At 37.9% G+C, this 16,290-nt stretch overlaps 1 protein-coding gene across 1 annotated transcript in view; it reads right to left on the bottom strand.

The window, feature by feature from the left end:
- LRRC69 (leucine rich repeat containing 69) overlaps positions 1–12,103 on the bottom strand; it is a 122,596-nt gene extending 110,493 nt beyond the window's left edge. Inside the window, exon 1 of the mRNA XM_074319070.2 lies at positions 11,466–12,103. Coding sequence (XP_074175171.1) covers positions 11,466–11,687 — 222 coding nt within the window. The 5' untranslated portion in view covers positions 11,688–12,103. The remainder of the gene's footprint in view (positions 1–11,465) is intronic.
- Between the last annotated feature and the right edge of the window lie 4,187 nt (positions 12,104–16,290).

Genomic DNA, 16,290 nt, shown 5'->3' with positions numbered 1-16,290 from the left:
GTACGGGGATAGTTTCAATTGTTATTAATAAAGTATCTGAAGCAACACAAGAAAGAGTTCCAACTAACTTTTCAAGAATCCATTTAAGGGGCTGGCCCCATGGCTCAGGTGGTTGGAACGCCATGCTCCTAACACCGAAGGCCACCCACCCAGTTCGATTCACACATGGGCCAGTGAGCTTGAGCTGCCACGGGGTGCCGTGGGCTACCAGTGTGCAACTGGTGACCGATTGCCCCAGCCGGGGGAGCGCAAGGCTCATAATACCAGCACAGGCCAGGTCTTAAACATGAGTGGGACGGGGGGGGAGGTGGAAGAAAGGGGGGAGAAAAAGAATCCATTTAGGGATTTTATAGAAAACTTTTAGAATAAGAATATAATTTTTGAAATATGACATATAAATCACCAAGTTATAAAAGGCCCCAAGGATATTTTATGGTATATGCATAGGTCATTCATCAATATTTCAGTTAAATACCCCAACATGCCCTGCCCACTTTCTCTGCTATATTTTTCTCTTTAGCACTAATCATTACCTCACATTCTATTTGTTTTTCTTATTTGTTTCTTATATCTCTTCTGAAAGAAGCTACACTCCATGAAGGCAGGGATTTTCATCTGTTCTGTTACTTGCTGAATCACCAATTCCTAATGCCAGAGTCACAAATGGTGCTCCATACTTGTTAATGTCTGGATTGAATGAATGAAGGCAGAATTGAGATCCAGTGAGATTAAGTGCCTGATATTTAGCTGGTAAGTGGCTGAACCAGCTAAGGTATCCAGGACTCCAAACTCACATCCAAAGCTCTGCAGCTCTCTACACTTTCTCTTTTCTTAAACTTTAGTCTGCCCTTTCTATTACCATCTGTGAAAATGACTGAATAGTATTTCTGAACTATGTAATCTATATCCATCTTTTTACTGTTTCTAGCACATTTTATTCAAGCTGTTTTAGAACTTCCATTGTAATGGGAAAATAGATTTTTTTCAAAATTCCACAACCTTGGAGACTCTATGAGAAAAATTGCTGGTTCATGAGTAGCTAAACAATAATGTCATCAGCCTGAATCTGCCTTACAAAGCACTTGAAGGGTAGACAACAAGAAGTCTAGTTCCAATCAGTTAAATTCTTTTTTTAAAGGTGTATTCTTAAAAGCAAGGGCTGAACTAAGCCAGCTCCCTACTTAAGAAAATTAAAAGTGAGCAAACAAGTCGAATTTTAGGATCTCTTCTAAACAGTAAAAAGATGATGAGGAAAGTAACTGGAACACCACAAGAAAACAAAGGAGTGATAATGAGACTCTCAGTCCTTTTTTCCTGAGGAAGTACATTTTACAATCTGTAATTTTTAACTAAACAAATATTAAATGTGAAGGGAGAACCTACATTTCAGATATGCAAGAGTTCAAAAACTTAATCACATATGCAGATTAGGATGGTGTCTAGAGACTTACTCCTACAAAACAAGAGAGTAAGCCAAGAAAGAGAAATGTAAGAGATACCCTGGGTTCAATTCAGGAGAGCTACAAAGAGATTGTCCTTGGTGGACAGTGTCCAGCAAACCTACATAGCTTAGATTGAGCTACAGGATGGAAACTCCTGGGAGACTCATTCAAGGAAAAACACACACTTGATAGAATATGTGATATGATCAAGTTTTAAATAAAATAAGGCCATGACAAAGGCAAAAGATACAAGAATAAAAGAAAGGCAATTAAAAACTCAAGGGAACAAAAATGGTATATAAGAAAATATAGAGGATTACAGCATAAAAATGGTGGCATGAGGTGAGCTTCTTGAAATCTTCCCATAAATTAACTACAAATTGAACAACTATAATTCCACAAAGGACTCCCTGCACAACAGATAGGCAAGACTAAGAAGCCCCGCAACTGAAATCATCTAAACATGGGCAACTTGGGCAAGCGGGGGAGGTGGCAAGGGGAAAGTGTGGAGACGTGGACCGTGCAGGCACAGGAGCAGACCAGAGCCCGAGCTTTGTTCCAAAGCTACCGCAGTCGGCGGAGAGGGAAGAATTTGAACTGCTAGTGCTCTGCTTACAACTCACAGTCCTGCCTCAGGGATCAGCATATAACACAGCTGAACCCAACGATCATGGCAGAGACCTCAGAGTAAAGACTGATGGAAGAAGGGTGAAAATGGCTGTTTTCACTGCCAAGCAGAGGACTGAAGGCTTAGGCATAGAGCCTAGCCGACCCCTTCCCACCCTCCCAGAACTCACCTCACCCCCACCCGCCCAATGCTAGAAGTAGAAAGGTAGCAATGTCAGATCAAAAGAACAGAATATTTACAGTTCTGAAAACGGCAGCCTGCAGCCACGGATTCAGAGCCCAACTAGTTCTGGTTAAGGGGAGAGAGCTTTGGGTGCAGGACTGGCGAGGCTGGTGGTCACCACCATTGCTCTGGACCACCTCTCACAACCCAGCATGCCTCTGTCCCCACCTATCTGGGTGGACCCCTACAGAAGTAAAGAGAGCCGATGAAACACACAGGCTCTGAAACTGCCGCAGGAAGAGCTTTGGAACTTCAGCTCTCCAAATACCCACACAGAGGCAGTGCCCTCTGACCCAGGTGACCAACTCACATAGGAGAAGCCCACCTTCCAGGGAATCCCCTCATTGTGTGAGAAAATATAACTGTGTGAGAAAATATTGCAAAGAAAATATAACACTACAGCATGAGAGAGAATAAAAGGCTGCAGCCAGAGAGAAAATAAAACATTCTACAAACACCTACTGGAAAACAAAAGAAACACCTCTTCCTATCAATCTGTCGCAGAATCTACCCCTGTAGATGCCTAGGAAGAGAAATAATACTTCATTAAATGCCATGAATAACCAAGGTAAAAAGGCACCTCAGAAAGGAAAGGAAAAGTCTCCAGAAAATTAACTTAAAGATATGGAAATACGGCACTTAAATGACAGAGAATTCAAGATTGCAGTTCTTAAAAATCTCAACAAGATGCAAGAAAACACAAACAGGCAATGAACAGTTCAATGAACTCAGAAACACAATCAAAGAACAAAATGAACATTTTACCAAAGAGTGAAATTTTTAAAAAAAGAACCAAATAGAATTTTTGGAGATTAAGAACTCAATAAAAGAAATGAAGAAGGAAATACCCAGCTTATGTAATATTGCTGACCAGATGGAGGAAAGAATCAATGACATCGAAGACAGAAATCTGGAAAAGACACAGATGGAAAAAGAGAGAAACTTGAGCATTAAATGAAATGAAGGAACTCTACAAGAACTTTCTGACACCATCAGAAAGACCAATATAAGAATAATGGGCATACAAGAAGGAGAAGAAAGGAAGAAGGGAAAAGAGGGTATATTCAAGGCCGGCCCGGTGGCTCAGGCTGTTGGAGCTCCATGCTCCTAACGCTGAAGGCTGCTGGTTTGTTTCCCACATGGGCCAGTGGGCTCTCAACCACAAGGTTGCCAGTTCGATTCCTTGGGTCCCACAAGCGATGGTGGGCTCTGCCCCCTGCAACTAAGATTGAACACGGCACCTTAAGCTGAGCTACCACTGAGCTCCCGGATGACTCCGTTGGTTGGAGCACATCCTCACAACCACAAGGTTACCGGTTCAACTCCTGCAAGGGATGGTGGGCTGTGTCCCCCTGCAACTAACAACGGCAACTGGACCTGGAGCTGAACTGCGCCCTCTACAACTACAATTGAAAGGACAACAACTTGACTTGGAAAAAATCCTGGACGTGCATACTGTTCCCCAATAAAGTCCTGTTCCCCTTCCCCAATAAAATCTTAAAAAAAAAAAAAAAAGAGGGTATACGCAAACAAGTCGAAGTAGTTGATGACAACTTCCCAAACTTATGGAAAGAACTGGATCCTCGAATCCAAGAAGCAACAGAACACCTAATTACATCAATCCGAATAGGTCTTCTCCAAAGCACAAAATTTAACGACAAAGAAAGAATCCACAAGTCAGCCAGGGAAAAGAAGACGGTAACCTACAAAGGAAAGCCCATTAGACTATCATCAGATTTTTCAGCAGAAACTTTACGAGCCAGGAGGGAGTGGAATCAAATATTCAAACTATTTAAAGAGAGAAATTATGAGCCAAGAATAATATATCCAGCAAAGATATCCTTTAGATATGAAGGAGGAATAAAGACCTTTCCAGACATACAGAAGTGAGGAAATTTTCTAACATACGACCTGAACTACAAGAAATACTGAAGGAGGCTATTCGACCTGAAATAAAAAGGCAAAAGAATACAAAACCATGAGTAGTATTATGAATAGACAGAAGCAGAAAATGGGAAGCCCTAAATCAAATAGAACACTATACACTTACACATAACATACAGAGTACAGAAGGAAAAAAAAAAAAAAACACTTAAGAAAAGAGGAAAAAGACATCTTGCTACTGCAGCGCAGAACTCAACTCACATAAGAAATAGAGATAATTTGTGACAACAAAAACATGAAAGGGGAGAGTATAAAAGTCTGAACTGGCACAAGGGAAAGGAGAAACAAAGCATAATGAAGAAAATTGAATACTCTAAATATCAAACTTTCTTTTAAATAAACTTAGTGGTAACCAAGTTCAAAAAACAATTCAGAACTGAAACATATAACGAAAAAAAAAGAAATAGATGGAAAAATCATAGAATACCACCACACGAATAATAGACAGCAATAAAAAGGCAAAGAAACTATGGAGACACACACCATCCTACCAAAAAACCAGACATTGAATGATAGGAAATTCTCATATATCAATAATCACCCTAAATGTAAGTGGATTGAACTCACCAATTAAAAGGCACAATGTACCAGTTTGGATCAGAAAACTAAACCCAATCGTATGCTGCCTCCAAGATACACGTCTCAACTACAAAGACAAATACAGACTCAAGTGAAAGGGTGGAAACTGATACTCCAAACAAATGGTATCCAGAGAACAGCAGGTGTACCCATACTGATATCAGATGAAACAGACTTCGGTATAAAAAGGTAACAAGAGACAAAAATGGACATTTCATAATGATAAAGGGGACTATACAACAAGAAGACATAATAGCCATCAATATTTATGTCCCCAATCAGGAAGCACTGAAATATAGTAAGCAACTACTAATAGACCTGAAAGAAGAAATTGTCCAAAACACAATTATAGTAGGGAACCTAAATACATCGACAGCTATGGATAGATCAATGAAATAACAGCTCTAAATAACACATTAGATGAAATGGACATAATTGACTTTTATAGAGCACTTCATTCTAGAACATCAGACTATACAATCTTTTCAAATGTACATTAAACATTCTCAAGGATAGACCATATATTGGGACATAAAACTTGCTTCATCAAATTTAAGAAGATTGAAATCATACCAAGCATATTCTCTGATCACAAGCATTTGAAATTGGATATCAATTGCAAAAAGAAAGCAGAAAAAACAACAAATATATGGAAATCAAACAACATACTTTTAAAGAACAACTGGGTCAAAGAAGAAATAAGAGGAGAGATCAAAAGATACATAGAAACAAATGAGAATGAAAATACATCCTACCAAAATTTTTGGGACACAGTGAAAGCCGTTTTAAGAGAGAAATTTATATCATTACAGATCTCACGAAAGAAGAAAAATCCCAGATAAATAACCTCATGTTACACCACAAAGAATTAGAAAAAGAAGAACAATGAAACCGAAAGTCAGCAAAAGGAAGGAAATAATAAAAATCAGAGCATAACTAAATGAAATAGAAAACAAAAAGACATTAGAAAGAATTAATGCAACAAAAAGCTGGTTCTTTGAGAAGATTAATAAAATTGACAAACCCTTGGCTACACTCACTAAGATAAAAAAAAGACAAAATGAAAAAATCAGAAATGAAAGAGGGGAAGTTATCATGGATGCCACAGAAATACAAAGACTCATTCAAGAATACTATGAAGGATTATATGCCACCAAATTCAATAACCTAGAAGAAATGGACATGTTCTTAGAAACACATAGCCTTCCTAGGCCGAATAATCACAAACTACAAATCTAAATAGACCAATAAACAGTAAGGAAATTGAATCAGTCATCTAAATCCTTCCCAAAAGCAAAAGTCCAGGACCAGATGGCTTCACTAGTGAATTCTACCAAACATTCTAAGAGGATCTAATACCCCTCCTACTCAAACTCTTCCAATAAAATTGAAGAAGAGAGAGGAGAGAGTACTCCCTAACTCATTTTATGAGTCCAACAGTACCCTGATACCAAAACCTGGTAAGTTTAACATAAAAAAATGAAAATTACACACCAATCCCTCTGATGAATACAGATACAAAAATCCTAAATAAAATTCTAGCAAATCAAATGCAACAATGCATTAAAAAGATTATACACCATGACCAAGTGGGGTTCATCTCAGGGGCATGAGGATGGTTCAACATATGCAAATCTATTAATGTGACACACCACATAAACAAAATAAAGGATAAAAATCATGTGATTATATCAATAGATGCAGAAAAAGACAAGATACAACATCCACTTATGATTAAAACACTTAATAAAATGGGTATACAAGAAAATACCTCAACATAATACAGGTCATTTATGAAAAACCCTCAGCTATACTATCAGAATTAACAGTGAAAAACTGATGTCCTTTGCCATATGTTCAGGAACACGACAGGACTGTCCCCAATCACCTTTGCTCTTCAACATAGTATTAAAGTCCTAGCCAGAGCAATCAGGCAAGAGAAAGAAATAAAAGGCATCCAAATTGGGAATGAAGAAGTTAAATTGTCACTTTTTGCAGGTGACATGATGTTATACATAGAAAACCTTAAAGACTCCATTAAAAAGCTATTAGAAACAATAAATGAATACAGTAAAGTTGCCAACTACGAAATCAACGTACAAAAGTCCATTGCATTCCTACATACTAACAATGAAATCTCAGAAAAAGAAATAAAATAAAAAATTCCTTTTGCAATTTAACAAAAAGAATAAAATACCTAGGAATAAACTTAACCAAGGATGTGAAAGACCTATATACTGAAAATTATAAAACATTTTTAAAACAAATTGAAGAAGACACAAAGAAATGGAAAGACATTCCATGTTCACGGATGGAAGAATCAACACAGTTAAAATGGCCATATTACCAAAGCAATATATGGATTGAATGCAATACCCATCAAAATCGCAAAGGCATTTTTAAAGAAAGAGATCAAAAAACATCAGATTTGCATGGAATCACAAAAGACCCCAAATAGCCAAAGCAATCCTAAGAAAAAAGAACAATACTGGAGGTATCACACTCCCTGACTTCAGCTTGTACTACAAGGCAACAATAATCAAAACTGTATGGTATTCGCAGAAAAACAGACACATAGACCAATGGAATAGCATTGAAAACCCAGAAATAAACCCACGTAAATAGGGACAGATAATTTTCGACAAAGAAGACAAAAACATACAATGGAGAAAAGACAGCCTTTTCAATAAATGGTGCTGGGAGAATAGGAAAGCCACGTGCAAAAGAATGAAACTGGACTGCTATCTGTCACCATGTACCAAAATTAATTCAAAATGGATCAAAGACTTAAGCATAAGACCTGAAACAATAAACTGCATAGAAGAAAACATACGTACTAAACTTGTGGACCTTGGTTTCAAAGAGCATTTTATGAATTTGATTCCAAAGGCAAGGGAAGTAAAAGCTAAAATCAATGAATGGGACTATATCAAACTTAAAAGCTTCTGCACAGCAAAAGAAACCATCGGCAAAATAAAGAGATAACCAACTGAATGGGAGAAGATTTTTACAAAATGTGCCTCCGATAAGGGGCTAATATCCAAAATATATAAGGAACTCATAGAACTCAACAACCAAAAACAAACAGCCCAATTGAAAAATGGGCAGAGTACTTGAAATGTTCTCCAAAGAGGACATACAAATGGCAAATAGACATGAAAAAATGCTCAACATCACTAATTATCAGAGAAACGCAAATAAAAACCGCAATGAAATATCACCTCACCCCAATTAGAATGGCTATCATCAAGAAGACAAATGGTAACAAGTGTTGGAGAGGCTGTGAAGAAAAAGGGACCTTCATACACTGTTGGTGGGAATGCAGACTAGTGTAGCCACTATGGAAGGCAGTGTGGAGGTCCCTCAAAAAATTAAAGAGTAGAATTACCATATGACCCAGCAATCCCTCTCCTGGATATCTACCCCAAAAATCTGAAAACATTTATCCATAAAGACAAGTGTACCCCAATATTCACTGCAGCTTTATTTACAGTGGCCTAGACATGCAAACAACCAAAATGTCCTTCGACAGATGAATGGATAAAGAAGTTGTGTGTGGGGAGCCATGGTTACAGCTAACTCTGAGCCTTACAGAATGGCTTGGTTTATGCTTAACCTGTTTCCTCTCCTGAGGCATTATCTCTGCCTGCACCTGGGGGGTGCTTACAAGCTGCTAAGGTATGAGGTGGGAATGGCCAGTTCCCGGACACAGAAGACTGATGCCTATCAGGATAATTGGTAGATTCTGTCATGGGATAATTACTTTTGGGAGTTTCAGTGATTTTGTAGTTTCTGTGAAAAAAGGTTAAAGATTTACATTCAGTGAGGTAATGCATTTTTGTGATTGTTAAGTTGCACGTACTCAAACTGTATAAATTGGTGAAGGAAAATAAACTCAGGGCTTCAGCATCACTGAAGACCGGCCGCATTAGCATTTGTATGAGTGTCTTTTATTTCATTGCCACTCCCCCATTTAGGTTCTGATCGACTTGTGGCGGCTGGCCCGCCACAGTTGTGGTATATACACACAGTGGAATACTATTCGGCGGTAAGAAAAGATGAAATAGGACCATTTGGGACAACATGGATGGATCTTGAGATTATAATGCTAAGTGAAATAAGTTTGAAAAAGTAGACAACCATATGATTTCACTGATATGTGGCATATAAACCAAAACCAACAAAAGAACAAGACAAACAAATAAGAAACAAAAACTCATAGACACAGACAATACTTTAGTGGTTACCAGAGAGTAAGGGGGGAGAGGGGTGGTAGATGAGAGTAAAGAGGATCAAATATATGGTGATGGAAGGAGAACTGACTCTGGGTGGTGAACACACAATGGGATTTATAGAGGATGCAATACAGAATTGTACACCTGAAATCTATGTAATTTTACTAACAATTGTCACCCCAATAAACTTTAATTAAAAAAACGATTGAATCATGGTTATAACTGAATATGTAAATATTATACATCTCGTAAAAGTAAGTTTAGAATTAATGAAGTAGAAGAGGTGAAGTACGGCTGAAAGTGAGTTACCGATGCTCACATAATCTTACAAATTGGGAGTTAAAAACAGACTGTAATTGATGAAAGAATAAATACAGGTGGAATAACATTAAGTTTAAAAGATAGCTATGGAGAAACTAAACGTATTAATAATTATGTTTGGAAGATAAAGAAGAGTGATGTCTAAAATGGATAAATCAAGAAAAAAAAGATGAGTTAAAAGTGATTACACAAAGGTTAGACAACTAAGTTCACAAAGTCATCCTAGAAAAAGTGCTACATACCTCACTGCTGAATAGCACTAAGGTCACCTTCAAAGTACTCCCCTTGGGAAGCTATGCAGCAACGCCAGTGCCTATTCCACCCTTCAAAGCAAATTTGGAACTCTTTCAGAGCTGTCGTTGTATTACCCTTGATGTCCTGAATGTCATCAAAATGTCTTCCTGTCAATATTACCTGTATCTTCAGATAAAGGAATAAGTCATTGGGGCCAGATCAGGTGAGCAGGGCGGGTGTTCCAATACAGTTATTTGTTTACTGGCTAAAAACTCCCTCACAGAAAGTGCCATGTGAGCTGATGCCTTGTCGTGATGCAAGAGCCATGAATTGTTGGTGGAAAGTTCAGGTGATTTCCATGTATCTTTTCCACGCAGCCTTTTCAGCACTTCCAAATAGTAAACTTGGTGAACTGTTTGTCCAGTTGGTACAAATTCATAATAAACAACGCTTCTGATATCAAAAAAAGGTTACCAACATCGTTGCAACAAGTTCACAACCTTGTCACACTTCGTATATCGAGATCAGGATTGAGAGTGAGAGCAAATGGGACAGAAGACAGTTGCTTTTCATTATAAACCTTTTAGAGTATTTTATTTTCTTAAAACAATGCACTGTGTTACTTTAACGGAAAAAAGTTCAAGCACAAGAGAATTGTTCCATGGCTCAATGAAATCCTAAATTCTTTTTCATGGAAACTCTTCTCTCCTATTAGAAAAGTCGAAATCCTTGTCGTTCTGAAACTACAAACGCATTTTTAGAAGGTACTATTAAAGGGGGTGTTTTTTAGTAGAACCTTATTTCTTGCAAAAACTTGGCCACACAGATTACAATATCAAATAATTTTATAAACCGAAAAGGAAATGAGGTAGGTGAACATAACAAAATAAAGTTTGTTTTGTTTGGTTTTGTCCTTTGTAACACTGTACTCAAAACCAATGAACTACAATGACTTACGAGGTTATAGGTTCTTTCCATGATAATGACAGTTTGCAAGTGAACAAAAGAAAAATTCCAAGTTAATATTCCTTGCCTTCTCCCAACCTCAAGACTTTTAGTAGCTGGAGTTTCACATTGTTTGGCAGAAATGTTTAACAGAAGCATCTGGGATTCATTCATGTCAACTGTTGCACTTTAAGAAAGGTATTCTTTATTTAAAATACCAACTTTCTTATAAACACCTGAAGCTGAAGCTGAATCATATTGAATGTCAACTATAACTATAACTATAACTATATATAGTGTATAGCCACGGGGGGGTGGGGGTGTCATCACTTTGTGAGGGGTGTAAATGTCTAACTATTAATTTTTTTGTACACCTGAAACTAATACAAATAAAAAATATATAATAAAGACTAATTCAGAATAAATGAATGTCTCCTCCTTCCCATTCCCTGACAACATTCCATTTCAAAGTTTAACCTACTCTAGGAAATTGAAATGGACCCCCCTTCCTATAGCCACAAGGTTTCTTCACTCCATATGCAAAAGCTTCAGGATAGTCCCCAGGGTGAACAGTATCTCAGGGATCCTCAAACCCACTTCCAGATGGAGTCTTCAAGGTAGACAAGCAGATCCAGGCTCCCAACCTTTTCCAGATGGCAGCGATCAGAAAGATGAGAATGGCACAGTCCTAATCCTCTGATTCCAGGTGTGGGCCAAAGAGCACATGAATAAGTTAAAACATCTTCTTCCCCTACCATTTGTAATTCCCTAAGGGGAAAGCCTCCTGATGCCTCTCTATACAGTAAGTCTCCAGAAGGTTATTATAAATCTCCAGAGATCGAAGACTTATTGTTCTCTCACCTCTTTTCTTTCCTACTTTCCATCCTCAATCTAGAAAGATATGCTATATCTCACCTGGGTCAAGGTGCTTATCTCTGGGCTCACTTTGGGGATTAGGTTATTTTGAAGGTCTAGAGTCTTCAGTCCAGGCAGTTTTTCTAATGTTGAAGGCATCTTTGTTATCTTCTTCCCATTCAAGGTAAGGATCTTAGTGCTTTTACCACCTTTCAATGCTCTTACTAACAACCTTTCAGCCATGGGCTTGGGAGAGAAATAGAAAAGGGAGAATATAATCATTAAGTTCCTTATTATGCATCTTTAGAACCTCTAGTTGCAGAATTGGTGTGTCATGGAAACAAAAACATTCTGAGATCTACCAGGTTGAAGGTGGGAGTCATCAGATAGTTTCCTGAGCAAAAAGTATGGAGGGGAAATAGCTTATTCCAGGTTAGGGGCAGGAAACGTTCAAAATGAGCCTGGGATACCTTATGCCAGAGACTTGGAAGTTATCTAAGACCAATGAGATCACATCAAAAGGACTCAGAAAGCAACTTCTAAGGACTCCCACAGCTCCGACATGGGAAAATTTGAGGATTAGAAAGAATAATCTAGAATGGAATGAAATACATCAAAATGTATTAAAATCTAAGATTTCATATTGGTACTTTAAAAATAAAACAAACTCACTGATTATATTGGAACTTGCTAGTGAACCAACTGATAAGTCTGAACATTGATAAAGGAAGAAAATGAGGGGCTGGCCTGTGGCTCAGGTGGTTGGAGTGCTGTGTTCCTAACGCCAAAGTCACGGGTTTGATTCCCACATGGGCCAGTGAGCTGCACCCTCTACAGCTAAGATTGTCAACAACCGCTCTCTCTGGAGCTGGGCTGCCGTGAGCAGCCAGAATTGGCGTGACCTGCCGTGGGCTACTGAGTGCTGCCGCAGGCTGCTGTGTACTGCCATGTGCTGCTGTGTGCTGCCGTGAGCCAGCAGCCAGCGGCCAGCATGAGTGGCCGTGGCTGGCTGATGATCAGCAACCAACTCTGCCTCAGCCAGGGCGGGGGGGGGGGGGGAAGCACAAGGCTCATAACACCAGCATGGACCACGGAGCTGTGTCCTACACAACTAGACTGAGAAACAATGGCTTGAACCAAAGTGGGGGTTGGGAGGGAGGAGTGAGGCAGAAGGGGGGAAAAAAGGAAGAAAATGAAGCATTTATTCTGCTTTTCCAGTACACAGTGCATTTATTTATTTTTAATTTTTATTTTATTAAATTTATTGGGGTGACAATTGTTAGTAAAATTACATAGATTTCAGGTGTACAATTCTGTATTACATCATCTATAAATCCCATTGTGTGTTGATCACCCAGAGTCAGTTCTCCTTCCATCACCATATATTTGATCCTCTTTACTCTCATCTACCACCCCTCTCCGCCCTTACCCTCTGGTAACCACTAAAGTATTGTCTGTGTCTATGAGTTTTTGTTTCTTATTTGTTTGTCTTGTTCTTTTGTTGGTTTTGGTTTATATGCCACATATCAGTGAAATCATATGGTTGTCTACTTTTTCAAACTTATTTCACTTAGCATTATAATCTCAAGATCCATCCATGTTGTCCCAAATGGTCCTATTTCATCTTTTCTTACCGCCGAATAGTATTCCACTGTGTGTATATACCACAACTTCTTTATCCATTCATCTATCGAAGGACATTTTGGTTGTTTCCATGTCTTGGCCACCGTAAACAAAGCTGCAATGAACATTGGAGCACACGTGTCTTTATCTCTAAATGTTTTCAGATTTTTTGGGTTGATACCCAGGAGAGGGATTCCTGGGTCATATGGCAATTCTATTCGTAATTCTTTGAGGAACCTCCACACTGCCTTCCATAACGGCTGCACCAGTCTGCATTCCCACCAACAGTGTATGAGGGTTCCTTTTTCTCCACAGCCTCTCCAACATTTGTTACTATTTGTCTTGTTGATGATAGCCATTCTGACTGGGGTGAGGTGATATCTCATTGTGGTTTTGATTTGCATTTCTCTGATGATTAGTGATGTTGAGCATTTTTTCATGTGTCTATTTGCCATTTGTATGTCCTCTTTGGAGAAATGTCTCTTCAAGTCCTCTGCCCATTTTTCAATTGGGTTGTTTGTTTTTTTGTTGTTGAGTTGCATGAGTTCCTTGTATATTCTGGATACTAGCCCCTTATCGGAGGCACTGTTTGCAAAAATCTTCTCCCATTCAGTTGGTGGCCTCTTTATTTTGTCAATGGTTTCTTTTGCTGTGCAGAAGCTTTTAAGTTTCATATAGTCCCATTCGTTTATTTTAGCTTTTACTTCCATTGCCTTTGGAATCAAGTTCATAAAATGCTCTTTGAACCCAAGGTCCATAAGTTTAGTACCTATGTTTTCTTCTATGCAGTTTATTGTGTCAGGTCTTATGCTTAAGTCTTTGATCCACTTTGAATTAACTTTGGTACATGGTGACAAATAGCAGTCCAGTTTCATTCTTTTGCACGTGGCTATCCAATTCTCCCAGCACTATTTATTGAAGAGGCTGTCTTTGCTCCATTGTATATTTTTAGCTTCTTTGTCAAAAATTATCTGTCCATATTTTTGTGGTTTTATTTCTGGGTTCTCAATTCTATTCCATTGGTCTATGTGTCTGTTTTTCTGCCAATACCATGCTGTTTTCATTATTGTGGCCCTGTAGTACAAGCCAAAGTCAGGAAGTGTGATACCTCCATTATTGTTCTTTTTCCTTAAGATTGCTTTGGCTATTCGGGGTCTTTTGTGGTTCCAAACAAATCTGATGATTTTTTGTTCTATTTCTTTAAAATATGCCATTGGGATTTTGATGGGGATTGCATTGAATCTGTATATTGCTTTGGGTAATATGGCCATTTTAACTATGTTGATTCTTCCAATCCATGAGCACGGAATGTCTTTCCATTTCTTTGTGTCTTCTTCAATTTCTTTCAAAAATGTCTTATAGTTTTCAGCATATAGGTCTTTCACATCCTTGGTTAAGTTTATTCCTAGGTATATTATTCTTTTTGCTGCAATTGCAAAAGGAATTGTTTTTTGTATTTCTTTTTCTGAGATTTCATTGTTGGTATATAGGAAGGCAATGGACTTTTGTGCGTTGATTTTGTAGCCGGCAACTTTACTGTATTCGTTGATTGTTTCTAATAGCTTTTTGGTGGAGTCTTTAGTGTTTTCTATATATAGCATCATGTCATCTGCAAAGAGTGATAATTTAACTTCTTCATTCCCAATTTGGATGCCTTTTATTTCTTTCTCTTGCCTGATTGCTCTGGCAAGGACTTCCAACACGATGTTGAAAAGCAGAGGTGATAGGGGACAGCCCTGTCGTGTTCCAGAACGTAGAGCAAAGGGCTTCAGTTTTTCTCCATTAATTATGAGATTAGCAGAGGGCTTGTCATATATGGCCTTTATTATGTTAAGGTATTTTTCTTCTATACCCATTTTATTAAGTGTTTTAATCATAAATGGATGTTGTATCTTGTCAAATGCTATTTCTGCATCAATTGATATAATCATATGATTTTTGTCCTTTATTTTGTTTATGTGATGTATCACATTGATGGATTTGCGTATGTTGAACCATCCTTGTGCCCCGGGGATGAACCCCACTTGGTTGTGATGAATAATCTTTTTAATGCATTGTTGTATTCGATTTGCTAGAATTTTATTTACGATTTTTGCATCGGTATTCATCAGAGATATTGGTCTGTAGTTTTCTTTTTTGTGCTGTCCTTACCAGGTTTTGGTATCAGGGTAATGTTGGCCTCATAAAATGAGTTAGGGAGTACTGTCTCTTCTTCAATTTTGTGGAAGAGTTTGTGCAGAATTGGTATTAGATCCTCTTTGAAGGTTTGGTAGAATTCATAGTGAAGCCATCTGGTCCCGGACTTTTGCTTTTGGGAAGGTTTTGGATGACTGATTCAATTTCGTTACTGGTGATCGGTCTGTTTAGATTTTCCAGTTCTTCATGGTTCAGCCTTGGAAGGCTATATGTTTCTAAGAACTTGTCCATTTCTTCTAGGTTGTTGAATTTGGTGGCATATAGTCCTTCATAGTATTCTTGGATGATCCTTTGTATTTCTGTGGTGTCCGTGATAACTTCCCCTTTTACGTTTCTGATTTTGTTAATCAGTGTCTTCTCTCTTTTTATCTTAGTAAGTCTAGCCAAGGGTTTGTCAATTTTGTTAATCTTTTCAAAGAACCAGCTCTTTTTCATATTAATTTTTTCTATTGTCTTCTTGTTCTCCTTTTCATTTAGTTCTGCTCTAATTTTTGTTATTTCCTTTCTTCTGCTGACCTTGGGTTTTACTTGTTCTTCTTTTTCTAGTTCTTTAAGGTGTAATATGAGGTTATTTATTTGGGAGTTTTCTTGTTTCTTGAGATAGGCCTGTAATGAGATAAATTTCCCTCTTAAAACTGCTTTCGCTGTATCCCAAAAATTTTGGTAGGATGTATTTTCATTGTCATTTGTTTCTATGTATCTTTTGATCTCTCCTCTAATTTCTTCTTTGACCCAGTCCTTCTTTAAAAGTATGTTATTTAATCTCCATGTATTTGTGTTTTTTCCCGCTTTCTTTTTACAGTTGATATCCAATTTCAAAGCCTTGTGATCAGAGAATATGCATGGTATGATTTCAATCTTCTTAAATTTGTTGAGACTGATTTTATGTCCCAATATATGGTCTACCCTTGAGAATGTTCTGTGTACACTAGAAAAGAATGTATAGTCTGATGTTTTAGGATGAAGTGCTCTATAAATGTCATTATGTCTATTTCATCTAATGTGTCATTTAGGGCTACTATTTCGTTATTTATTTTCTGTTTGGATGATCTATCCATAGCTGTCA

Source organism: Rhinolophus sinicus, chromosome 7 (genome assembly GCF_057876585.1).
Source record: "Rhinolophus sinicus isolate RSI-liver-muscle chromosome 7, RSI-T2T, whole genome shotgun sequence".
In the NCBI taxonomy this organism is placed as follows: domain Eukaryota; kingdom Metazoa; phylum Chordata; class Mammalia; order Chiroptera; family Rhinolophidae; genus Rhinolophus; species Rhinolophus sinicus.
This window is presented reverse-complemented; position numbering and strand designations above follow the sequence as displayed.